The following is a 26,244-nucleotide window of genomic DNA, read 5'->3' on the forward strand; positions in this document are numbered from 1 at the left end:
GGCACGGGATTGCCGCGCGATGGCATTGGGGGTATCCGTATGCGACTCTGTAAGCGTTGCTAACTCCTGGACCCGAGAATGGAATGCCATTGCACCGTTCCATGTGTTTCAACTTGTTCTACACTAAACCAACAGTTACGTTATTTCTTCAATTCCAACTACCGCAGCAAGGTTGGTGGTGCTTCATACAGATACAGGCGGAGCACGACGCGGGAAATTGCTGGGATGAAGGGTGTCTTCATCTGTTAGCGTTTTACCGACGTTACATTGAATTTCACTCTCTCGTTAATCCGAACCCTCACCTTCCCGTCTCTACGGCTCGGCCGGCCAGCTGGCGTCTTATCATCCAACCCGTCTTACCCTAAACCGCAAGTCTTTGCCACTCGACTGACGTATGGCGCTGTCCACCCTGTCCACCTTGCTCGTCCGCCGCGGCCGCCAAGGACCCGGTCCTATATCTCGGTGTTGTCGGTGCCAGTCGCAGACGCCTCGTATCCAGAACGCCGATCGCTCAACCATTTTGCACGCGCTCTAGCAGACAAGCTGGCAAAACAAGCGCGGGCGACTAGCGGCTAGCGGTCCATCGAGTCTTTATCTCGGCTAGCAAGACGAGTGCGAAAAACCGCTGGCAGTCCAGACCGTTATTACGACATTTATGACGGGTGGTGGAGCTTTCCCCTGATCGCCCGATAACTTGACTCGCGCAGGCCGAGGAGGGGCCTCCCAAGGGAAAATGGACTGGGCCGGTGTCCAGTTTCGAAGAGAGTCCCGCCCGCCCTGTCCAAGGACCCCTTGGTGTCCCTCTCCTCCCCCAAAGCGGCCGGGCGATTTCTCCTAGCACTCTGGGTCATTTTCTACTTTCGGGGACTGTGCTCCCAAACTCTTTTTTTCTCCGTCCGTTCTTCTTGATCAGTTTCTGCCAAATTCGATCTTTCCTGTCCGCAAAGGAAATTTATCAACGTTGATCGAAATTTACGACGTATTGTGTGGAAGATCTCCCGCTTTTTCAAATCCCACCAGCGGCCCACAACAAACACCAACAAGCTCTGGGACCGAGCCCTCTGCGATCTCGGGGGATCCTGTTTTTTTTATAAAAAAGGGAAGGGGGGCAAAAAAAAAAAGGAACGAAGCCACGAGGGCCAAGAGAAAGGACCACCCCTCGTCCTCGACTCCGTAAGGCGGATATGGAGTAAAGGCGTAGCTCGCCCAAAGCAGAAGAAGAAGAAAAAGAATAATTAAAGAGGGGAGGAGAAAGAGACAAGAGTGCCAAAGCAAAGGGGGCATTCTGTTGCCTATTACTACTGTTGTTATTCGTTTGGTGTAGCTCCCGTGCGAATACACGCGCGGTGGGCAAGCCCGTGTAAGAAAAGGGAGCAGCAATGACGACGACGACGCCGACGCCGACGACCAACAACCCACTCACAACGCAGAGGGGCGCGGCGCCTCTGACGACGGTCTTCACGACGCCAGACTTTTGCAAGGCGCTGTACTGGACAAACACCATCACGCCGCCGCTGTCGAGCGTCGTGTGCATGCCGACGTCATGGCATCAGCTCTATGACTACAAGTGGGGGTACTACTCGCCGGGAATCTGCCCGTCGGGCTACACCGAGGGCTGCGCGTTCCCGACCTCGCTGGCGACGTCCAAGGACGGGGCCATCGGCCTGGGGGGGCCCGTCCTCGCGGCCGAGACGCCGAGGATATGCTGCCCGACGGGCCACACCTGCTACACGGACACGAGCAGCTGGGGGTACAGCAAGTGCATCTCGACCATCTCGACGACCTCGTTCTACAACAGCGACAACCAGCCCACCTCGCAGCTGGCGCTGGTGTTCGCCGTGCAGGTGCGGTGGCAGTCGTCGGACCTGAGCATCCTGGAGACGGACCCCACGGTCCCCGGCGCGACGTACACGGGAGTGTCGGCGGCGGCTGACGGCGGTTCCAGCGCCGGCTCGACAGGCGGCACCGGCGGCACCAGCGGCGTTATCGCGACGGCGACGGGGGTCGCCACTAGCGGCCAGACGGCGGGCAGCACGATACCGTCGGCGACTTCGACGACTACGCCGGAGGGATCGAACGAAGGCTCATCTTCGAGCGGCGGCGGCATCTCCGTGGGGACGACGGTGGCGATCGCCGTCGGGTCGGTCGCGGGGACGCTGGCGCTGGTGCTGATCGCGTTCATGGTGTGCTGGCGGCGGCGGCGGCGGAGGAAGCGCGAGGCGTACAACAGCGACGCCAAGTCGGATTCCACGGAACCCGCGATCCTGGCGCACAAGGCGCCATCCGGAAAGACGTCCCTGGACATCGTGTCGCCCAACACGGCGAGGCCGGGCACCGGGACGACGGTGGTGGGCGGCGAGCCGCACTCGCCCACCGCGACGCAGCTCGACTCGACGACCCTGATGGAGATGGAGACCATGGAGCGGCCGCAGGAGTTGCCCAACGACAACGAGATTATCGAGCTCGAGGGCGATATGCCCGGTCCCCCACTATACCGGGAGAAGGAGGGATGGCCCCTCAGATCATGAGATCCTTTTCTCTCTTTCTTTCTCTCTCTCTCTCTCTCCGCATGGCATTTATCAGCGATATTTGCCGCGGTCATATTTTAGTACATATTATTGTGTTTTGTGTAATGCAGCGCAGGAGTTACGTGCGGATCGGTCATGGGCAGCTCTCAACCGGCTTCAGTCGGTATCTTGAAACAAAGAGCAACACTTCAGAGAGTATTAGGCGCAACGATAGGGAATACATCTAATTGGAACACTAATTTGGTTCAACATTGCGTGTACTATCGAGGGTTAAACCGGGACCCCACAACAAGCTGGTTATGAGGCCATCCATGTGGAAAATCTTGGAGGCTGAAACAGCTAAATCGACAATGTTAATTTAAATGATGGCCGCGCTCAACTATTTTCCCATTTTTTTGTATCTGGCAACCATGGTGGATATAACCGTCCTGTTGGGTGTTGTCTTGAAAACAAGCTTGTTCTTCGTCTGTGTAAGTGTCTCAATTGATGTCTTCAAAAGAACCCGATGCATAATTGTTGGGTTCGCGGGGAAATCTGTAAGACAACACGAAGGGTTGCGATCTTCATAGCGTGTTTGATCCGTGACCTAGGCGTAGACAACGAGACACGGGCAGTGGTAGAAGGATCCGTCGTCCCATGAACTACGAGAAAACAATCCTAAAGCTGCTTGCGCTGTTTTTATGGTTGCAGACTAAAAAAATTAAAAAAAATAAAAGGGGGTATGGCACACTTGACGTCAAGAGAAGGTTCCTAGAGTCGGGCCAAGAATCCAATGTCAGATAGCCGACACGATCTAGCATTTGCAGTAAGCCACTGTCAGCAGGCTGGTGGCATTACATAAGTGCTGGCAGGGACTAGCAGGTGCCCGTATGAGCTCCAGTATGTATGTAGATAACTTCCAGAGTCTGACACTTCCAAGATTTGTGAGTAATGTGTTTCGTGGGAATGGGTGGAAATCATGGAACGGGAGCGTGATCTGGCTTTAATAGTTAGTGTACGCTGCCGAAAACCATCGTTTGCATTTAATTGTTCGACTCTGTACTGGTAAGGGAGGGAAGGGTGTGACCTGTTCGATCTTTCCATCCTTGACTTGTATGCTCCCGTTTATGGGGCGGCAATTGCTGTCAAAGTATTTGAGATGGCCCATGTCTGAAATGCTGGGACTTCCCAATGGCACATGAGGTGAGATGTATAGCAATACTAAGGGTTGATTGAAGTCACACCGTTGATTACAACTCATTCCAAATTCATCTGAACTTTGCAGCCAACATAACGGTTGCGGTTGCAAAAGCCTTGGCTAAGCAAAGCAGAACTGCCAGATATAGTTGGTTGGTTGGTTGATATGTCGTTAGAGCGTTGCTAAGTTTAGAAAAAACCCCGAGTTGGGACAGTTGATGGTTACGTGTGTTATTGAAATAAAACAAAAAACCCCCGAGAAAGGCGTGCGCCGTCAGATGAATTCGAGTTTTTGGGGCATCAGAAAGGCTACCTATGTATGCCGAGACAAGTGCTGATGTGATATGGGCCACACAATGTCTGACCTGGTGAGACCAGTGGGCGCCGGGAACTTTGGAGGCTGAGTGTGGAGGCGGAGTGTTCGAGGCCCCCCTGTTGCCCAACGACGTGGTGCCCTGGCCTGCCGACCCGTAGGCGCTGTACGTAGTATTACTGAACAAGTCTACCGTTACTATGTAGAGGCGATATTCGTGATTGGGCCAGACGCGAGGGAACAAAAATTGAGCGTGAGACACCTGCAATTGCCGTTCTGGGCCGCTTATCCGTGTTTCCCCATGTAAGGGGTAATTAAGCCATAATAAGTAGGCGAATGCGGTTGTGGAGCATTGTGCGGTATCTTTGATCTTCGCCTTTGTGCACACAGTGTTCAGCAGCTACTGTTGGTGCGTTGGTGTTGGTGTGCAGTGTGGGATCCTCCCCCAAGAGTTGGAGGTCCGCAGATCCACCCTGGCAGGGGACCTTGACGACCGAGAGCGGGAACTCGTGTGTGGTGCATGCGGCACAGTCATTATCCATTGCGAGGGCCAGGATAACAAGAAGGCAGCAGCCGCAGAAGGAGTCATTGGCCGACGGGGAATTTCCGCCGGCCTCCAACGTTGTCTCGGATGTAGCTACCAATGGTCGCCCAGATGCAGGGACGGCGGGGGACGAATTGGAGTCGTCAGCATCAACGCCAAAATGTCAGCACCTTGATGGGTCCCAACTCCTTCGGAGCGCGTGAGTGCACCGATTTGGAACAGGTGTCGCAGGGGAAAGAGGCCATAAGACCTGCTGGTGGCGCCCGTTCTGGGCGGGCGTGGCCTTCTTGTGCTTTTTGCTTTCCAACCTGTCTCGGATTCTTCCTCTCTCTTGCCGACTTTGCTGCTGCTTCGTCGTGACCCAGCCACAATAGTTTTGCATGGCCAGAGGGTTTCCGTCCTTGTTCATACCCCAAGTTCCGACCCCAACCTCGACAACCCGCGATATGGGTCGAGACCAGTCTCCGTTGATGCGGATACCCGCCGAAATCCGCATGATGATCTATGAATATCTCCTTGACGACGGAGGAGACAAGAGGCTCCCCATCCGGAACAAGGCGATGCACCAACTGCCAGCGGGCGTCCTGAGCACGTACCGCCGTTCGCCATATCGAATCATTGAGAGATCCTTTCACCGGCAATGCTTCGAGACGACATACCACCTGGCGAACAAGACGACCATGCACCCCGCCGTCATGGCTGTCAACCGCCAGATCTACCGCGAGACGAGTCACATGCTATATGGCCTTCACGGCTTCGACTTTGGCGGCGATATTGAGGCGGTCGTTCCTTTCCTCAAGGACCTTACTCCCGCGTCACGGGCACTGGTCCAAGAAATCACGATTCGGAAGGAGGGGCCGATATACTACTGTGAGAGCGAACGATTAGATTGGTCGAGCATGTGCAAATACCTGCGAAGCATGGACAAGATGATCCCCAATCTGAGGATTATCGTCGAGGGAGGTAAGCCAACGGCCGCTTGGGAAGGGCCGCAGAAGCTGGCGGTCTCGGACCTTCGCCTGCTTGCTCTCATCAAGCACGACAGCATGGAATGGATCGCCGAGCTGCAAAAGATTGAGGGCATCAAGCAGTTAGAGATTGTCCCCCACATGCGCCACCTTCGGCAGCCAGGCACGACTGCGACACTCTTGTTCGCAGCCTTCTCGGCCTCCATTGACACGGCATTGGTAGACTTCCTGCGGTTAGATTGCCAGCTTCCGGCGACAGCTGGCCCAGCGGCATGAGGAACTGGCGTCTGGGAAGGGTGAGCGTGGTGGTGCTGGAACGAGCTGGCCCAGCTGGCTGGCGAATTGTTTGGCCAGTTCGGGGATCCGGGGGAAACAAGCCCATTGACTGCGGGGATATTTGACAGGGGCAAGTTGGAGAGGACGCGGAGAAACGAACGAATCTGGTTGGCGTTTTGGGGTCGGCATCAGGAGATCATGGCGATGAGTAAGGAGTTTTTGTGGGCATGAGAATTGGAGTCGGCGTTGTTAGTTTACGTATTGGTATGCGAAGGGCTCCGTTTCGCCTTTCGCCAGCTCGTGCAATCCACCACATTGCTTTCAACAGGTCGTGTTGCTGGGTGTGTGCATGTGCGCCAGCCCAACACCAGGCGCGGCTGACATGGATCTTAAGCTGGGGAGGGTTGACGGTGGACCTTGATATGTCGTGGAGTGTGGTGTAGTCCGTACTTCGCACGCCCCTAGTGTACGTATGCAGTGTAAGCCGAACATGGCAAAGCCTGGCCTGGCCAACCCGGTGATCCAAGTGTGTCGCAACGAACGGCCCCGTTCCGGTGACTGCCCCGCCTTGGCCACTGGTCCATCACGTGCCAGCTTTGCATCGTTGCCTTTTTCTTCAGGTGCTAAAGATCGTCTTAGGTAACCCATGCTTTACGTAAGCTTCCCTCCAGGCAGCCCGATTTTCCGAGGTGCTGCCAGCCCTGCCACTGCCAGTCCCGTCACCAGTGCAAGATCCACTCAACTCCACGCCAGCCAGTGTCTGGTGCACCTGTGTCCAGCCACGGCCAAGTAAGTCCACCGAGCTCGCATCGCACAGCAGCACTCCCCAGCCGACCGACCCTACCTCACCTGCCTAGAGCCAGCGAACCTGACCCCATCGTCAGCCTTCCAACACCTCCGACCCTCTGCAGCCGCGCCGACGACGACGCATCCGAAGCTTGTGCCCCGAACCATCGCGCAATTAATACGATTCCCCATTGCACCACCGCGGAGTCGTCCTTTCTTCCTCCCCCCATGAGCCAATCTTAAACCCCCTACGTCGCCTCGATCGATAGCTACCCCGCCGGTTCGACCTCGACATGTCTGCGACTCCTGTACCGCCTGAAGACCAGGCACGCCTCTTGGAGGATGCCCTGGTCGCAGTGCGCCAGCAGACGGCTCTCATGCGGAAGTGTCTGGACACTCCAAGCAAGTTGATGGACGCCCTGAAGTGCTGGTACGTCATCATCGCACCCCGGATCTTCGGAGATGCCTGCAGAGCTCTGCGAGCAATCCCGATAAGCTCCAATGGCCCAGACTAACCCGTCAATCCCTCGCGCGCAGCTCTACCTTGGTTTCCGAATTGCGCACAAGCAGCCTCGGCCCGAAGCAGTATTACGAACTCTACATGGCCGTGTTTGATGCCCTGCGCTACCTTTCCGTCCATCTCCGAGAGCACCACCCCGTCAACCACCTTGCCGACCTATACGAACTCGTTCAGTATGCCGGAAACATCATTCCGCGCTTGTACCTCATGATTACCGTCGGCACCGCCTACATGTCCATCCCCGACGCGCCTGTCAAGGAGCTGATGAAGGACATGATGGATATGAGCAGAGGCGTACAACACCCGATCCGCGGCCTGTTCCTCAGATATTACCTATCCGGCCAAGCCAGGGACTACTTACCCACAGGCGACGGCGATGGACCCGAGGGCAACCTCTCCGACTCGATCAACTTCATCCTCACCAACTTCGTCGAGATGAACAAGCTTTGGGTACGACTGCAGCACCAGGGCCACTCTCGCGAGCGGGAACAAAGAACGAGGGAAAGAAAGGAGCTCCAGCTCCTTGTGGGAAGCAACATTGTGCGGCTTAGCCAGCTGGTAGACCTGGAGACGTACAAGTCGGGCATCCTGGCGCCTCTGCTGGAACAGGTCGTGCAATGTCGCGATGTCCTTGCTCAGGAATACCTGCTGGAGGTCATCACCCAGGTCTTCCCCGACGACTTCCACCTTCACACTCTGGACCAATTCCTCGGTGCCGTGTCCCGCTTGAATCCTCACGTCAATGTCAAAGCCATTGTGATTGGCTTGATGGACCGTTTGTCAGATTACGCAGAGCGCGAATCCAAGGACGATACCGAGGGAGACCGGGCCAAGCTGGAGGAAGAGGCGCTGGCAGCTTTGCTGGAAAAGACCAGCCTGCAAAACGACAGTCTAGCATCCGCGCCCCCCGTTGCAAACCCAGAGACCGAAAATGAGGCTCGGAAATCGGCCGACCTGGAAACCAATGGAGCTCCTGCAGACAGCGAGAACGAAGCCCGTGCAGCGGAGGACCTCCCACCTCCAAACGAGCCAGCCCCATCTATCGCAGACACCGAGGCGACTGCGGTCAACGGGGAGGGAGGTGCTCCAGAGAAGGGCATCCCGGAGAACGTTCAGCTCTACGAGATCTTCTTCAGCCAGGTCAAAAATCTGGTCGAGGCGCAGCATCTTCCTATACAAGACACGATAGCACTGCTTTGCTCGTTGACGAATCTGGCCCTCAACATCTACCCCGAAAGGTTAGACTTTGTGAACCAGATTCTCGACTATGCCACCATCAAAGTCAGAGAAAACGCGAACAACGCCGACCTACACTCTCCCCCGTCCCAGCAAAGTCTTCTGGCTCTGCTACAGGCGCCTCTCAACCGATACCTCTCCATCTTCACCGCCCTCTCCCTCCCTACTTACGTCCCTCTTTTCCAGTCTCAATCGTACCCGACTCGCCGGGCTGTTGCTGGTGAGGTGGCTCGCACTATTCTTCGGGATCAGACACGGATCTCGACTCCTAATCAACTCGAGAATGTTTTGGAGGTTTTGAAGGTGCTCATTAAGGAGGGCTCTCAGCCGCCATCCAATTATCCTGGTGTCGCACAACGCCGGGCCGTTGAAACGGACGAGACGATGGAGGAGCAGGGCTGGTTGGCAAGACTCGTCCATCTTATTGATGGCGAAGACAACGACACACAATTCCGTCTGCTGCAGATGACCCGCAAGGCCTACTCGGAAGGCAACGAGAGAATCCGCACGACTACACCGCCGCTCATCACTGCCTGCATGAAGCTGGCAAGGCGCTTCAAGACGCGCGAACACTACGAGGACAACTGGGAGACCCAGAGCAACGCTCTCTTCAAGTTTATGCACTCTGCTTTGAGCACCTTGTACACCCGTGTCAACGGTGCCGGCGCGGCCGAGCTGGCGCTGCGCCTCTTCTGCGCCTCGGGTCAGACCGCTGACATGACGGGCTTTGAGGAAGTGGCCTACGAATTCTTCGCCCAGGCATTCACCGTCTATGAGGAGGCGATTTCGGATTCGAAGGCACAGTTCCAAGCCGTCTGTGTCATTGCGACGGCGTTGCACCAGACAAGGAACTTTGGCAAGGAGAACTACGATACTCTTATTACCAAGTGCGCCCAGCATGGCAGCAAGCTTCTGCGGAAGCCAGACCAGTGCCGCGCAGTCTATCTCGCCAGCCACCTCTGGTGGGCCACGCCCATGGCCGCCAAGGGAGAGGCAGACGAAACCGGCGTAAGTCACTTAGACGAGGCATCACACATGATCACACCTGCTAACTTGTCCCAGCTGTACCGTGATGGCAAGAGGGTGCTCGAATGCCTCCAAAGAGCGCTGCGTGTCGCAGACTCTTGCATGGAGACGGCAACATCCATTGAGCTCTTTGTCGAGATCCTTGACCGATACGTCTACTACTTTGACCAGCAAAACGCGGCGGTAAGTGTCGCCAACCCTGTCACCCATGGGGGAGTCTTTGTAATACTAACATCAAACCAGGTCACAACCAAATACCTCAACGGTCTCATCGAGCTCATCCACTCGAACCTTGCCGGCAACCAGCAGGACTCGGCCTCGGTCGAGAACAGCAAGCGTCACTTCTACCACATTCTCGAAAGCATCAAGGGCCGGCAGTACGAGGGCGTGGTCCTCTACCCTAAATGAGACCGCGGCTTTTTACCAGTTTCTACCACCAGAACAAATCACTCTCAAAGCGAGAGGCCGCCACCCCCCTGATGTTTACATTTCATGACAACCTCCAGACGAGAGAGCGAAAGAGGTTGCAAGCGGAAGGGGGAGGAGGGTCTTTCTTAATCAGCGGCGGAAGCGGCATCAGTGAAAGGCCTTAACGATGTTGGAGACAAAGAGCAAAACGTGTTCATACGATAGGCGCGTGCGACGAGCTTGGAAGAAGTGAAGAATGATTTGACTGATGGGGCGAGAGGAAAGGTGGGGGAAAAGCTTTTGCATGTGGGCTTGTTGTAGCCTTAGTTGTACATATGTGTACCCCGTCCTTTTTTTTTCCCTTTTTTTTTTCTTCCGTTGAAGCGATCGAAGTTTGTTTGTCCCTCAAGAGTTTCCGTTCCCAAGACCCTTCTCACCCAGCTAGCTGTTGGTTGATATAGCAGACTTCTGTTGTTGGTTGGGGCGTCAAACATGGATCACCTTTGGGAAGGTTGTTTTGTCACACCACGCCGCCACCGCCGCTGTGGGCTCTTGATACACGTGCGATATGAGTGAGGCAGTACTATTTTGACTACCGTACCTAAATGAAGGAGGTCAAGAAGAAGAAATCTCCAACAATGGTTTAATACGGGCCCCCAAAACTCCTTGCAATGCCAGAAACAACCGAAGAAGAAGAAACAATGTAGTAGTAAAAAAGGAATTCGGGCCAGGTTTTGCAGTACACTCTCCCGGTACGGTGCATGAAACCCGGCCGTAGAAAAGACATGAGAGGGAAAGTCGGCGGTACGCCATAGGTGTGTGTGTCTCTCCCTGCCCCCTCCGATGTACGGCAAGGGACAGGGATAGTTTTTCACATAAAAATGCACAGTCGAAACATCTAAAGATGGAAGAAACACAGAATACAAAAAAGTAAAATAAAAAGATGGAGTGGGAGAAGGGGGTGCAAGGTCGTTGGCATTAGCCTTCCTTGGCATTTTCCTTCTCCCAGTCCCGTAGCAAGGTCGTCGCTTTCTCGATGATGCGTGCCGTCTTCTCGACGAGCTTGTTCGCGAGCTCCCAGTCTCCTGCCTCGATGGCGTCGCGGATGGCTGCAAAGGTGACTGGCTTGTTGCCGGACCAGGCTTGGGGTCCGAAGATGACGTGCTTGAACTGCGTACGCTGGGGAATCTGGACAACAGTGTTAGCGTCCAGTTTCTCTCGTAACAAGTAACATGGAATGGAGGTGGGGAGTGTGCGGTTATCCTGTGACGGGAGGAAAGATAATCACTTACGCCGCCGCCCTGCTCAAGGTCTAGTAATGCCGTCTCGAAATCGGCCATGCGGTTGTTGAACTGAACGCGCTTGTCGCTCATGTCGCCCGTCTCATAACCGCCGCCGCCCATGACTATGCTCTCCCAGGACATCTCCCACATGGTGAAGCCCTTGACGCTGGTCTTGACACCCGCTACAAGCTTCTTGAGCGGGTCTAGTGAGAACTTGTCCTGTTTGCTCGCGCCGTTATGCTCGCAGAAATTTGCCAAGTCGTTGACGTATCGTTCGATGCGGTCGCCGTAGCTTATCATGTCAAATGGCAGGATGGGTTTGTCTGCAAGCTCTAGTATGAGAAGACCCACAATCTGGCCCATGAGGGTGTGGTAAGTAAATTCAGGGTCTCCAATGCGGTTGACCCATTCGTAGTTGTCATAACTAGACTGGGAGGGAAAGCGTGCGCCCCTGAAACCAAGGTCGAGCGAGCTGGTGCCGGCGATATTCTGGAAGGGAACGTAGTCGCCGTCCATGCCGAGCTCCTCCAGGTCCGCCTCGCGCTGATCCCAGAGTCCCCGGAGCGTGGCGTTGAGGTTCTCATCAAAGACGCGGTCGATGACGCGAAGTACGGATTGTCTGAAGACGGGTGATCCGGCAGCATGAAATTCGGTCCCCGCGACGGCGGAGTCGAGGTTGATGTAAGCAAAGGCATTTTGCCTCAGCAGTTCGTCGTTGTGCTCAACGTACTCGGTAGAGCCAATCATGTTGTACTCCTCAGCGTCCCATGACATGAACTCGATGCTCCGAAGCGGACGCCAGCCCTTGGCAACGAGAGAGCCGAAAATGCGCGCCATCTCGATAAGAACCGCCGTGCCGGAGTGTGGTTCTGTGGCACCGAAGGACCAAGCATCACGGTGGTTGCCGATGATGATGGACTTCTGGTCTTGCTCAATTCCCTCGATCTTGCCGTAAACGTTCCAGATACCCTTTTCATGGACGACGTCATTGTCGTTCTTCAGGCGCACGATGGGCGACGACAGATTTCCTGTCCACCACTCTGCCAAATCAGGGACACCTCCCTGCCATTCTTTCGGGACCTGCTCACCGTGGCCCTTGAGATGCTGCAGCAAGATCTGCGCATCCCGCCAGGCCAACGGCAAGCTGGGAATCTTGTTCAGAGCCCTGCTCTCCTCCGGCTTCATGCGCGGTAGGTTCTTCTTACTCTCCCAGCCAGGGGTCAGAGGGTCGCCGATGACCCAGTTCGACAAAGCAACTGAGCCTCTCTGAACACCGTCAGACGGCATGAAGCGGCCATTCGGCGCAACGTCACCCAGTCTAAAGCCATCATCAGCCGGGTCGCTATAGACAATGCATCCTGCAAAGCCCGCTTCCTCAGCCGCCTTGACCTTCAGGGCCAGATTCGCCTGTGGGCCATAGTAGCGAACAAGGGCGATTGCGCCCTTGGTGTCGATTCCGCTGTCCGCCAATTTCTTGAAATCAGACCTCGCGCCGTAGTTGGCATAAATAAGGGGCCCCTTGACGTCACCCGATTTGGAGAGGCCATGGAACACAAAGGTTTGGTGCCCCGCCGCCTCTCCTCCGACTTCCTCCTCTTCAAGCCTCGCAGACCACTTCGCCTTTCCGTCGTCGCCTAAAATTTCCACTGCTCGTCCTCCAGCTTTTGGGTAGTTCAGGTACACGTAGTATTCGTCGATATTAACGTAATCCAGTCCAGCCCTGGTGAACATGGACTCAACATCCATGGCCAGCGCGTAATCGCCCTCGGTTCCTGCCATGTGGGCGTACTTGGTGTAGTGGCCTACAGACGCACGCAGTCTGCGGCCTTCGACATTACCCTGCACATACAGGCGCACGTCTTCAGGGTTGAAGCGCAACCCGCCGTTCATTCGCCTCGCCATGCTCGTGAAGATATCGCTCATAAAAAGTGCATAGAGAATACCCATTACAAACACAATGGCAAATACTCTGGCAAAGATGATGATTGCCGTCCGCGCCTTGTCCTTGTCCCATTGCGGGAAGGCCAACCGTGGCCTCGTCGTCGTCGTCGTCGCGTTCGCATCGTTGGTATCGTTGGCGTTATCGCTTGGGCCGGAGGGTAGTCGGATTGTCGGACGTAGACTTGGCATCCGCCATCGCCAAGACCATTTCCAGCGTGATAAGGAAAGGGAGAAGGGTATCCGTTTCCCCCATATTGACGACCGCGATCTGCTGTCTGGCTCCCCTATCTCGAGCTCTTGCATCTCTCTGCGCACGTACGCCGTCTCGTCACCGTCATCGTCGCTTCCCCAGGCACTATCTTCGTCGTCCGTCTCAACTGTTGGTGGCCGGTAGCCTCCGGGGCGGCGGGACGAGGTCGCAGCGCCATCTCTGTGCAACAAGGACTGGGACTCGGTCTCGTTCTGCGAGCGGTCGTCTATCGGGGAGCGCGGGGGTTGCCATTCGGCGGGATTGGCCGGGCCATGGGTGGCAAGTGCCTCGTCGTAACTCGGGATGGGCGGCACGGAATCGTACCGATGGTCGCGGTCCGACGGCATTGTCGTCGTCGGCGTCGCGGGAATCAGGGGCGTGTGGTGGCGAGCAAGTGTCTAAGAAGATCGTATACCGGCATTCGTCGACGCAGGCGAAGGCAAAGAGTGGTATCGAATCGCTCGGGCGCAGGCGGATATTTGGGGAGAAAGGAGTGGTGAAAGCTGCAGCAATGCAACGCAATGGAAATACTACAATCGAAGAGAAGGGGCGCCCATGGATGCTGCTGCTGGGCAAGCAGACATTGATCGGATCGACGGGGATTAGAGACGGCTGGCTATTGAACTGTCACGATACCATTACCGCTAGCGACAACAGAACTCGATGAAGATTCGGATTGGTGCTTGCTGCTCGAAACACGAAAGTTCGTGATTTGGTGCTCGTTCCCACGTCCTCCCGTCTTCCGTGCGGCAGTAGCCAGTCCAGTCCAGCAAGTGGCAGTAGCGTAGCAGCCGCAGAGTCCACTACAGAGTCCCTCTCCAGTGTCGAGTGTCCCGATGCATCCAGAGGCTGTCCAATCACAGTCAGCCGGTGTCTCGTCTGGGCGCTGCTGACGCGGAACCCATGCGAGGTAGCCGTGTGATTACATAAGGTTTTCGCTGCTTGTAGATTATGTCATCAGCACCGCCACCCTTGGCCCCTTGGCCGCCCCTCAACAATCCCCCCTTTCTCCCCTTGGACTCCGCCAACCAAGCGAAATCCCTGCTGTCCTTTTTCCAATGACGAGACTGATCTCCACCTTGCCCTCCACCTGGCTGCCACCTGTTCCAACTTCGATGTGACCCGACTCCCCCTGACGCCAGCTCTCAAACGCGTTGCCCGGATGTCCTCGCTCGGGTTTCAGGTCCATCCGGCTCCGGATCAGTGCCCAAGAATCCGGAGAATCTGGACATGTCCGTATTCTCGTACGAGATTGCCATCTCCGGCTCACTCTGCGGTCTCGCGAAATCTTCGTGCTGAACTCATTAACTACCCGCTTCAGTTACAATCTCCTCAACTCAACCGATCCGTTCGTCGACACCATTCCAACCTTCTTGGTGACCCTCAGACACCGCCTGTCAAACACCCGCACGATTTTCCTCTTGAAAGGAAGCCTCAATCACCCTCCTTTCGCACCAGGCATAACACCCGATAACTATATTAAGCCGCCCTCAAACTCACTTGTCGCCGACTCACACTTGCCGTGTATACTTCGTGTTGCCCAAAGCTCATAGGACAGGTCGAACCGTCCCGAATGCCTCTATTAAAATTACAACCTCCGACCTGATCACAATATCAAACCGATCGCGAACTATTCACACTCATGAAGACCGGTCATTCCACAAAGAGATGCACTGATTCACGGTTGTTCAATACCATTTTTGCCTTCCATGGCCAACCGAACCTGCCAATATCGACCACTTGCCTGACGTCCAGTTGCCGTTGGCATAATTCTTGATTTTGTCGACGCCGCCCAAGCTGTTAAAGCCGTCTACCACTCCCACCCAGTATAAAACCACCATTTGCACATCAGTCTTATTCATCGAATGTCAGAGCACCGGCGTAGGATTGTTTCTGAAAGTTTGTACTTCTCCGGTCTCCCCGCCTGCAGCTTGACCATCTCTAGGTTGCAATAAATGATCCCACAGTTTGTCCACGACCAAATCAATCGCGGCACCTCAATTTCGATGCTCCAGTTCGCCCCTCGACAGTTACCTGCCGTTGTCGCCATTCCGACCAGCGCTTTGGTACGCCATTGTGATCAATGTTGCCCTCCAATCCAATTCAGCAAGAAAGCGATACTCCTTCCAGTATGCCCCGACACGATCCAAACGCACACCAACTACCAACGCCGAACCCAAAAATAAAACCCTAAACGCAAGACAATCATACCCTAACGCCCTTTACAATAGCCATTTGTACAGTATCGTTGCTCATCAAGCATGCCAGCTCCAGAGTGATCGCATGGTGGAAGTAGGCAGCCATCGTTCCCGGGCTGCAACCCGTCTCGTTCCGGGCCGACTCCTCGACGAGCTCTGCCAGCGTGTAGCCAAGTGATAGCCGTCCGATAATCAACTGGTTCGCCTGTATTACCAGCGGCACGTCGGGATACCAGTCTGGAAAGCATGTTAGCAAGCGAAAAGTTCTTGTTTGGATGCACTACAGGCGACAGTTGCCCTTTACGAACCTCTGTCAAAAATGAAATGTCTCCTATACACTGTCAGCGTCTAATCCTGCATTTTCTCAATCTGAAAGGTTCGCTTACGCTTGTTCTCCTCTTGCCGACACAGTGGAGGTGCTCGCACGGCTCGAGCCGCTGCAGTTGCTTTGTGCTCTGCCACGCATGTTTGATTCAACTCTCTCGGTCTTCGGGCCGTGTACTCTGTCTTCGGATCGTGTACTATGCAGAAATGATGTCTTCTTGTAGATCTTCACATAAACCCGGGAAATGCATTCAAGAAATATCTCTGGATTTGCTGTCTAAGATGTATGTGGCGTCGCATGGAACGCCTGGCGTGAGCGTGTTTGAGCAGGTAATCACCTAATCGGGATTGGACCCTGTTTTTTATCCAGCTCAACCCTCCCAATTGACATATTTGCTCAGCCAAACCACGGCTATTCGCAACTCCAACAATTGATGAGTTGACTATATGGAGCCGAAATCGCTTGGAGGGCAACTCCATCGTGGTTTTCACAACGTGTATTGTGGCATCGGTTCACGAAACTTGGGCCAGATTAGGGTGTAAATCCAAGGACTGGCAGGGGGAATGCGCAAAGAAATGCTCAACGGAGCCAGAAACAGTTTTGTCCTTCGTCGGGTAGGCAGATAACTCAGATAGGATCTTTCGCATCTGGTATCGTACGGTTCCTGGACTAGAAAACACGTTAGCGATTTGATACGAATACGAACTTGCGGGGTGGGGAGTAGCTGGAAGGGTCAAAGCAAGATAGTATCCAAGTAGTTTCAACAAGTTCTGAAACTAAGCCTATACGTTTGTATAACCCTCGACGATCGCTATTGGTTCTTTTGTATTGTAGTTTCTTCTCGTAGTGTAGAGAAGCGTAGAGGCCTGTCGTACGACATTCGAATAGGATACCTCGGAATTGAATTGTTGGAACCAATGTCTCGGTCTGTATTTCCGACCGGAGATGCAATTTCCATTGCTAACCAATACAGCCCTGAAACTTGAACTGTCAGCATATAACATTTGCAGCGCTCGTATTTATAGAACTACAACAAACATGCCTCGTACTCCATGTGTATGCTAGAGTTACAAGACGCTGTCCTACCTCGGCGTTCTTGAAGAACTACACAACCGCTCTAGACACGAGACAAGAACCTTGGAATACGATCAAGAACTCACCGAATTTTTCTCCAGCTGGCAGTATTCATCTGATGTGATTGTCGGGTTAATCTGAACAAATTGCTCTCGGTGTTTTGTTTTCGAAGCCCTGGCTAACTGTCGCTCGGCCCGTGTAATTCTTTTTTTGTCCTGTAAGGAACCGAGGTCAGCCATCTCATGTTTTTAGTCTTGTGATTCTGAGTCCTGGGGGAAATTTGGGCTTGTATTATCCACGAGGCATGCTTACCACTTCAATGGTTCCGCTTTCCGGTTGTTGCTGGCGAATAATCCTTCTTCGAATGTACTACTCGAAACTCTCTTCAAGCTCAGCACCTTGCGACTCGTTCAGCGATTGTTCAAATCGGCTTTACTGTTGCCGCGATCAAAGCAGCGCAAAGTTTCGTTGTTGGTCGACTGTTGGCTCAATGCTTGTTCCAAAAAGAGAAGAAAATTGCCTTACAGATTCGGACTCGCTGGCTCCAAACCAGATCGTCAGCTGAGGAAGCATTTTGGACCATGCATAGGCGACAAAGGTCGTTTCTAGCACATCCCATGTTATAAAAGTGTTGATTATCGGGTTTGCATCCTCGTGCCAGAAGGATTGATCGAACAGGCGGCGGCATTGCTGTTTCTGCCGGATTCCCCTACTGAAATCTGCTGCCCGCCAGATGGGGTGGACCGGCCTCGCTCCGCCAGTTCTGGACCGCTGACGTGCCTTTCTCCATTGGATTTCTAAGCGGGAATCGAAATTAATTTTGGTAATAGGAAAAAGCAATTGGTGAGCACAGTCTCGATTCTTTTGTGAACTTCAGGGGGTAGGCGATTATCTCTGCCACCCATACCCGGGAGCCAAAGTTCTAATTCTGACTTGGCTTAGGGGCTCTATCCCAAAGTCATTCACTGGATGAAGGAATCAACCATCTTCCAAGCAGAGGCTGTATCCTCGCTCGTGCGATTCGTCATCGAATGGTTTTCTTGGGTTGACAAACGACACGCTGGCGACGCCAAGCACACGAGAGTCAGACATAAAAACAGCTATCTGCAGGAAGTAATTAGCTCAATGGGCAGAATTTGAAGAGTCTAGGAGTCCAAGCGCCGAAAAATCGCTGCCCGAAGCTCGCGTTACTGTCTGCCAACGATAAGAGAATGACAACAGCAGTACAGGGACACCTGAATTGCTAGGAATAGGGATGCGCAATGAGGTTGGCAATGATAACATGAAGACTTGACGAGGATTGGTGCCTCCGGGATGTTGGCCAGGGGGCCTTCTGGTATAATGAAGAGCCTTTAAGTTGCTTTTAGTGCCTAATGGATTCTCCGCTGAGCTTCATACGCGCATTCTTTCGCACCATCGCCGCTATATTGGGCTCTGTGTAAACTTTGCCAGACTTTGCTCTTCGGCAATTGTTTCCTTGTTAGTAAAACTAATCGAAGAACATCAAAGCGAAACGGTCTAAACGGCTTTTTTGGAACCACGTCAGTCAAAGCGTGGGCCACGGAAAAGCCGACAAGCTCCGGCTTCTGGAAGTGGAAGCATGTCGAAGGCCGATACGCTCAAAGTTATCTGCCCGCCAAGAGGGACCGCTAGTAGAGCAAGAACACAGCCAGCCATCCCAACCTCGTTCAGGGAGAAAATCGAGACAGGCCGGCCTTCCCGTTGAAGTGTCAGGTTGAAAGCTACTGCCGAGTTCGGCCTGCAGTAGTGTGAGACGAGGTCGTCACACGACTTCGAAAAACCCCACGTTAGGGCAGCGTGCCTACCGCCGCTAGCACTCGAGGACGTGCTCTTGCACGTGTGTAATAGCATTTCCGTCGTAGTTTCGAAATGTCAAGTGCGGGATGGATCAACTCGTAGCACTAGTGAGGCGCCAGATGAAGTAATCGAAGCGCCAGTCTAGGCACGTCTACGCAGCAAGAGCGCGAGGAGGCCAAAGATGCGGCCCAAGTCGCAAATAGTCCTGTTCTTGGCAAGGTCAACTACAGATTTCGACTTGGTCAGCCGAGTGATGCGCGAGGGGGCCATCGAAATGCTCGGCTATTCTCCTGGCGCATGCATTTATTATAGGCCCCTGGAAACTCATTAGCGCCCCTGACCAGCCCCTGAACTCTGTGATGTGGGCGACATTCGCGAAACAAATCACACACTAAAGATGAAGAACACCGTCAACTATCAGGTCGGATGGCCAGCTGAAATGCTTTTTAATGTTGAGCATTCTAGCGGGCCGCCTTGGTCCCAAATAGGGTAAACATGCCGAGGAGTAAATGAGACAAAGAGAATACCGAGCCCAGTTGGGCTCTAATCAAGTGTCCCACACCCATTTCACCATCGCATCGCATACGCCCGCCAAGGCATGTCGTTTGAGACTCTGAAAAAGAGATCAGAAGGAGATTGCTCGGTGAATTACGCTGCCCGAGGAACGCATGGCCTTAGCGGATTACCCCGTGGAATCTCGATTGCGCCATTATTATGTCGTTACGGGGTGCTGCAGCTTATCGTTGACGTACTAGAAACAGATGCCGGCGTCCCATCTCCCACTTCACGTCGTAGACTCGCCGTTCATTGACCTCGGGCCAGGGCTTGAGACCCTGGGCCCCGGAACGACGGGCAATGTCAGACCACTGGAGATGATCTGGGGCCCGAGACAACATTTCGTAAAGGGAGACCGGACCCCTCCGGTGTTCTACTGGCGTTTTTTAGTAAGCTATAAAAATTGGTTATGGGACCAAGACAACCATTTTGTGAAGGGAGACCGGACCCCTCCGGTGCTCTACTGGCGTCGTTTAGCAAACTATAAAAAAATGACTTGAGGGACTATGAGAGACAATGCAAGGCCGGGGAACGGTGGCCCGAGCTAATGTAGTTCGAGCTATGCGACTCAAGGGGCCCCATTTTAGCCGCTCTAGCGCCGGGCGCTGGCACGAACCTGGAACCCGCTAACTGACACGAACACAACCGACGCAGTGCGATAATTGGCAGCAAAGTTTTTCATCTACCGATACCGAGACTGCTGGGCTAATCCTCGCTTCTGCCCCAAGAGACTCGAACGGGTGGACTCTCGGACGATACGGCGGACTTCGGACGGTTTGGATGTGAGCGACTAGCGACCTTTGGAAAGATTGCAACCAAACTGCCAGAAGCGTCTGTTTGGTTTTGTCTCTGATCGCCTTGCCCACCAATCATAACATCGTGAGGCGTCGGTAGTTGTGTTTATCATTCCTATTTTCACGTGGCCTTACCGGTCCGCGTCGCCATGCCTTCGTCATAGTCTCATCTCGGCGTATTCCTGTATCGGCAACATGATTCCCCGCAGAGACACTCTTTGTCCAAGCCACGCCAGTAGCTCCCAGAATAATCCACAGTGACCTCCTGACCCGCCTCGATGCCCTTGCTCACCAGAATGATGCGCTGCGTGCTCATCCATACGAACTGCTGGAATTGCGCGTTGGATTTGCAGCTGTGGTTGACGAACCTGGTGAAATTGCCCTGCCTCCCTTGCCAGATCTGGTATGCGCGGACGCCCGTCGAGCTGTCCATGACGTCCATATTTTGCAGTTCTTTGGTGATGAGGCCAACAAACTCTCCTATCGCCGCCCCGCGGTCGAAAGGACAAAGCGCCATTAGTCCGTTGTTGCGCCCATCTGGTGTCCGGAAAACCTGCACCGGGCATGGACTTCGCCGCCCGGATCCGAATAGCGTCGGGAAGCAGTAGCACGAGTTGATCTTTGGGTCTTCAGACTGTTCCTGGCCGCACGAGTGACATGTGTGTATGCCCTGGACGCACGCCACCGTGTTGATCGGTGACACCCATCTTGGGTCATCGCTTCCCCAAGCGCTCATGTCCATCACGGAGTGTTCGAGCTGCTCGAAGCTGAAATAGGGATCGTACTCGAGATATGTCGATCGAAGGGGCACCGGGTCCGAGCCATCTTGTCTAACCACCCAGTCATGCGGGTGTCCGCAGAACCGTCGCTGTGACGGCTCCCCCACAATCATTAGTAGTTGCCGCCACGTGGGATGCAAAGTGTCCGCGGCGACCTCGATCCGCGGCCGCAGAGAGCGGAGCCGTTGCATGCTGTCCGGGTTAAAACCAACACGATACTTGCAGAAGCGGTAAAGCCCCATTCCGGCGAAAACCAACGCTGCCCAGCCGCCGGCGTCCTTGATCTCCTTGTAGCCGCGCCAGATGGCCATCTTGTTGCGCAGCTCCTTCTCCGACCATCCGAAGTCGTTGCATGCTTCAATGAGCGCTGCTTTGCGGCGCTTCGTCGGTGACATCCCCGGGTTTGTGATGGCCAGTAGCTCGACGTACGAATCAAAGTGCTCGATCCACCGCGCTTGGACAATGACCTCGATCGAGCGGCACGCGCGGCTCGCTTGCGTGACCTTTCGGCAGAAGATGTTGCTGCGGTTGAAAGTTCCCTCCATGTCGACCTCGGCCAGCGTCCCATCTATCATTGGCGCCTGGAGCAGGCCGAGCTCAAGCTGGTCGGGGACGTGGATCTTGCCGGCGTTGTTTATGGTTGCGGTTGCGGCCGTGGCCGTCAGTTGCCATTGCTCGAGCAGGCTTTGGGGGTCCAGGCTGATGCCGCCGTGGATTTGCTCCCAGATGCTGACCACGAACTTTTCAATGGAGGACTGCTGGGGAACGAACACCACGTCTGCCTGGATCTTTGCGCGCTTGGGGAAACTGCTGACAACCTGCATTTGCCGCTGGCTATCGGGCTCCTCTTCGACAAATCGCCCGGCTCCCTTGACAGGCCTCAAGGATCCCGTTCCTTTCCTTTGGGTGGATGGGCCGGCTGCTTCGTTGTCGTGGAATGATTGCGGAACTTGGGATGGCATCCTTCGGGTCTGGACAAGCGCCTGGGTACTGTTCGACGCGCCCACATCCATGGCTATTTGCGGGCTGACGGTTGGAGGCGTCGGGTTTTCGACCGTCTCCCTGCCAAGGTTACTCGTGTTCGGACTATTTGTTGCGCTTTGTGACATGATGCCAGATAGGTCTACCACTTTCTGCGTTGTGGTGGTTAGCCGCAAACCCTCTCGAGACAAACCCACCCTGCACTACTTCCGACGCAAGCAACGAGATAAAACCCAACAACGCGAATGCTGGGTCATTCACATTTCGCTTCAGGAACTGTGTTTTGTTTTCTCGCAATGCATGGTTCATGGGCAGAGACGAAGTCGAACGCCCGCACCAACGCTGCTCCCCCCCCCGTGATAGTAGGGAGTTGCAACTTACCGAAACAACCGGAGAGCGGGGTGGCTGCCCCTGTGCTCCTGGCTCGCCATCCTGGATGAATGCTTCAAATCGGAGTACCGGGTTCGCCAGGTTGCCAGATGAGTAATCCCGCAGGGTTTCCGCAAGTTGATCTAGAATCACGCGACTAAGGCTCTCCCGAAGAGAGTCCATCTGCTGTTCAGGGGATGCCATGGTATGCTCTTGGCTCCAGGACTGTTTGGGAAAGATAGTTGATGAAAAAAAGTGTGTTGTCGTCAATGGAAGAATAACTAGTCGATGGCCAATGGCATATCATGACAGTCAGCCGCGGGGAACCAATAGAGGTAAATCGAAGGGGATGGGCCTAGGCGAAGCGGGTCGGAGCTTGTCTCTTTCGTTGTCCAATGGTAGGCCTACTGGGTATCATGACTGGCCTGCTTTCGGGCGGGCAACGGCACCAGGTATCAACTTCCTGTGTCACCGTAGAGGGTGGGAGGCCAGCACAGTTTTAATGGCGGAGAAGAGAACGGGATGCTGTGGGAGATATTCAGGGTCCACTTCTTCCTCCTTCACTCTGGAGGTGGGGTCAATTGTGCTAAAGCAAGGTAAGCCGAGCCTGTCTTAGTCTCTGGGTGTATGTATCTCTGGCTGGGTAGGTGTGTGGTGGACTGTGGTATGGTGGGTGTGGTGCGAGTGGCATAAGTCGAGCAGCACGTCGCCCAAAGTCTAGCCCATCAAACGCCGGCCTAGCCTGGTAGAGCAGGGATCATCCGTTGGCAGACAAAAGCGTTTTGCTGCGTGGGCAGAATTTCCGACACAGAAGGGGGTGGCACTGGGCAGAAGAAATCGCCTCGGCATCTCACACTTTGTTCAACTGTTAGCGGCGATGTCACAGCCACACTTGCAAGCGACACAAAAAGGAGGCCTTTTTTCACGTGTTGCTCGGCCGGGGAACTGATTAGCGTTTTGGAGTATCCTCGCAACACTAACTGCAAGTCAAATTCTCGTCCATCGACTAAGTTGGCGCTTCGTTTGCCCATGTTGGAATTATGAACTTTGGGCAACACAAACAAGGGCTCAACTTCAGAGAACGAAAAATCCCATCAGACAGATTGAGTTCGTGTGGCGTCGGCTATCAATCGTCATATCCGACCAAGGAGCCACAAATCTATTTCTCCCAGTGCTGGCCTCCCGTCGTGGGATTTCGCTCTGGAACTGGCACTTTGGCCTCCGTAACCGGAACGGAGGCCGAGGCACTTTCTGACGGGCTGCCATCAACTACCGCCAAACGCACCCGGGGCAGCCCCAAACCTTATTACTGTCATTTGAACCGTTACTTGTTCCTTTCCCCTCGAACTCATTTGTGTTCGATACCCTTTTCCGGGCAGTGGTCGTTTCACGTGTCTGTTTTGGGTACCATGGTACTGACCTCAGGCTCCGGGCACAACCTTGGCCCCCCCACCTATCCTCACCTCCATAACTACCCGTTGCTTGTGTGTAAAAGAAGAAGACACTGGTTGACGCCCAATGTCCACTTCTAATCGGACCGCTCCGCGACGAGCACTCCCTCATTAAGGTTTAGCCACGGAAAAGTCACCTGCTAAAAGGAGATACTGCCCGACAAGAACTAGCCGCTCTCCACTTCCCGTAGAATCGTTCGAAACTTTGTAGCTCCTTACCCCCAAGTAGTTGAAATATATTACGAAGTTCCCGTGAATGAAGCTTTGAAACTGAACAAACGTGATATCGTATATCCCGCGAACTGGTTTTTTTTTTTTTTTTTCCTATGCAGCGAACAAAAGCGTTCCTACGTAATTGACGATTCCAGCGATAAATTCGGCTCCGAAGGGGGGGAAACCCGAGTTCGCCTCGGTTAATGAAACGGACCACTTTGAGGCCCATGTTTCTCAACTTCCTCTCTCATCAGAGTTTTCGTGCTTTCCTACTTGGGTTACGAAACCTCCGTGCGTACAATGGAGCTTGGGTTTTTCCCCTTTCTCTTTTCGGATTGCCTGTTACGTACGCGGAAGTCAAGTCGTCGGCATTTCATCCCGAGTTATTCGGCGTACAAGGCTGACCATGGTGTGGCAGAGCTACCATTCGGCTGGTGTTAGCAGTTCATGCATTGCCAAAGATTCAGCAACGCCTGGAGTTACATTAAGCCTAATGCGGTAAAAAGCTGCCGAACGTTCCGTTCGGCACATGCCGAAGCCCAATTGATAACGGAAAGTGGGATTCGTCAAGCTAGCTAACTGTGCTACAGGTGTGTGACAACGCCGTTGAGTCCAGAATAGTGCTTCGTAAAGTCATAGCCCAACGCTTGTGCGCCCTTGCGAGAAATTAGCAAAGTGCACGTCACAACCGCTTGCCATCTCAACTCACCTTCATGATTTCTTTCACCTTTTCTTGGTCCGACTCGGCCTCTTTGCAAAGTTTCAGGAACCGGTCGGACTCCAACACCTTATCAGGGTGGACGGAAAACATGCGAAGTAAGTTCTCGCTCGAGATCGGATTGATGATCTCGTTGTACTTCTGTCGACGCACCTCGTCGTATATATCGAGTATCTTTTCGTCCGCCTTGTTGTGATAAATCCCAGACAAGCACTGGTAGAGACCATCAACGTCGACGATGCCTCCGGTGAGACCGAGACCCCCACTGTTAGACGGATCATCAGTATCTGCGCGCGATGGGTCACGGAAATTAGTAATTAAAAACGTACAAGGGGTTGCACAGATGCGCTGCGTCTGCAGCCAGCAGAAAGCGGCCAACTCGCATCTTTTCGGTCAATCGCTGGTGAACCTTGTACGGGCTAATACTGACAAGCTTGTACTCGTCAGGGTTAGGGTGTCCAGGTAGTATTGTTCTGAACCTGTCAGGCTGTCGCTTAATGATCTCTTCTGCCGCCAAGCCAGTGGTGTCGCCATATGTGACACGCCATAAACCGTCCTTGGTAATTTTCGCTGCCATGAACCAGTCTTTGGAGTCTAGTATGAAGTTCGAATCGTTGTAACCAAACTGCTTGAAGTCGTAGTAAACCTGAGATGCTTTTCTTAGCCCCAAAAATCATCGACAAGGGTCTGGGGATGGGAATGCCTACATTGGTAGCCACGATCTGCTCGTCCCATGTCATACCGGGGAAGATCGAGTCCCCGAACAACGATCGTCGGACGATGCTATTAGCACCGTCACATCCAACGATGTAATCAGCGAATAACTGTGTCTTCTCCCTTGTCTGCCCATTCTCCACGTCTACCCAGGCCCTGGTGCTATCTTGACCGATGCCCGTCACCCGATGGTGAAACAGGTACGTTATCGCTGCCACATCCACGGAATGATCGTAGATCAGCTGGGCTAGGTCACACAACGGCAGTGCGACCATGCGATCCGGATCGTCGCCGTTTACTTCATTGCTTAGGCCGGCGATGTATGCTCCGTCTGACTTGCGCCAAGCCACGCCGTCGGGGAGAAAGCCGAGCTTTCGCATATCGTCACCCAGACCAGCACGATTCAGAACATGCATCGCCGGCGGAGCATAATGTGTGGCTCTTGGTTTCTTATCCAACTCCGATGTCTGTTCAACAATGGTCACAGAAATGCCGCCTTTACCTAGCATCAACCCTAACAGCATGCCAGCAGGGCCTGCCCCGACAATAATGACCTAAATAGCATGCTCAGTTAAAGTTTGATAGGGGACGGACCAGTAGAATTACGTTTTGGAAGCCCGGAGACATAGTTACTCGTCGTCGACAAAGTAATTTCGTAGACTAGGCAGAATGTGAAGTGATTGCGCGGCGACGATGAAAGCAACTTGAAAATAACGACGGCGGTGTCGACCTCTCTAAACGGCGGGCTATTTTCTGTCTCCTAAAATGTGATTGAAGGTCAAGATCGATGAAAAGGGTTTTAATATGATGCATTAAACACCAGTCCAATGTACTGTGCAAAGTCGTATGATCTCCATTCCCCCTGTGACTTCCCCGGTGCACTGGCTGGTACAGGCACACAAACTCCTCCACATCAGGGATGAACGACTTTTGGGGCTCGACCTCCACAAGCACCCCACCTACAGCAATGTAACATTTTGCGTCCCCCACATGGGGTAGT

The 26,244-nt window shown here is 53.9% G+C and overlaps 6 protein-coding genes across 6 annotated transcripts; 3 read left to right on the top strand and 3 right to left on the bottom strand.

The window, feature by feature from the left end:
- Positions 1–1,379: 1,379 nt before the first annotated feature.
- EsH8_I_001372 (uncharacterized protein) lies at positions 1,380–2,528 on the top strand (the record flags this gene model as incomplete). The annotated part of the gene is made up of 1 exon (XM_083268785.1): positions 1,380–2,528. One exon carries the CDS (start codon positions 1,380–1,382, stop codon positions 2,526–2,528), a length of 1,149 nt encoding a protein of 382 aa, XP_083119223.1.
- A 2,479-nt stretch (positions 2,529–5,007) lies between these two features.
- Positions 5,008–5,805, top strand: EsH8_I_001373 (uncharacterized protein; the record flags this gene model as incomplete). Its single annotated transcript, XM_083268786.1, has 1 exon — positions 5,008–5,805. The coding sequence occupies one exon, from the start codon at positions 5,008–5,010 to the stop codon at positions 5,803–5,805; it is 798 nt and encodes a 265-aa protein (XP_083119224.1).
- Positions 5,806–6,884: 1,079 nt separating this feature from the next.
- On the top strand, positions 6,885–9,781 carry EsH8_I_001374 (retromer subunit VPS35; the record flags this gene model as incomplete). The annotated part of the gene is made up of 4 exons (XM_083268787.1): positions 6,885–7,021; positions 7,129–9,355; positions 9,410–9,556; positions 9,617–9,781. The coding sequence occupies 4 exons, from the start codon at positions 6,885–6,887 to the stop codon at positions 9,779–9,781; spliced, it is 2,676 nt and encodes an 891-aa protein (XP_083119225.1).
- A 978-nt stretch (positions 9,782–10,759) lies between these two features.
- EsH8_I_001375 (M28 family metallopeptidase) lies at positions 10,760–15,919 on the bottom strand (the record flags this gene model as incomplete). Its single annotated transcript, XM_083268788.1, has 6 exons — positions 10,760–10,969; positions 11,074–13,150; positions 13,325–13,653; positions 15,467–15,690; positions 15,762–15,784; positions 15,840–15,919. 6 exons carry the CDS (start codon positions 15,917–15,919, stop codon positions 10,760–10,762), a joined length of 2,943 nt encoding a protein of 980 aa, XP_083119226.1.
- A 4,266-nt stretch (positions 15,920–20,185) lies between these two features.
- EsH8_I_001376 (SET domain-containing protein) lies at positions 20,186–22,352 on the bottom strand (the record flags this gene model as incomplete). The annotated part of the gene is made up of 2 exons (XM_083268789.1): positions 20,186–21,931; positions 22,161–22,352. The coding sequence occupies 2 exons, from the start codon at positions 22,350–22,352 to the stop codon at positions 20,186–20,188; spliced, it is 1,938 nt and encodes a 645-aa protein (XP_083119227.1).
- Positions 22,353–24,396: 2,044 nt separating this feature from the next.
- On the bottom strand, positions 24,397–25,871 carry EsH8_I_001377 (FAD-dependent oxidoreductase; the record flags this gene model as incomplete). Its single annotated transcript, XM_083268790.1, has 5 exons — positions 24,397–24,468; positions 24,522–24,795; positions 24,860–25,176; positions 25,238–25,798; positions 25,851–25,871. 5 exons carry the CDS (start codon positions 25,869–25,871, stop codon positions 24,397–24,399), a joined length of 1,245 nt encoding a protein of 414 aa, XP_083119228.1.
- Positions 25,872–26,244: the final 373 nt, after the last annotated feature.

This window comes from Colletotrichum jinshuiense, chromosome 1 (assembly GCF_051148585.1).
Source record: "Colletotrichum jinshuiense chromosome 1, complete sequence".
In the NCBI taxonomy this organism is placed as follows: Eukaryota; Fungi; Ascomycota; class Sordariomycetes; order Glomerellales; family Glomerellaceae; genus Colletotrichum; species Colletotrichum jinshuiense.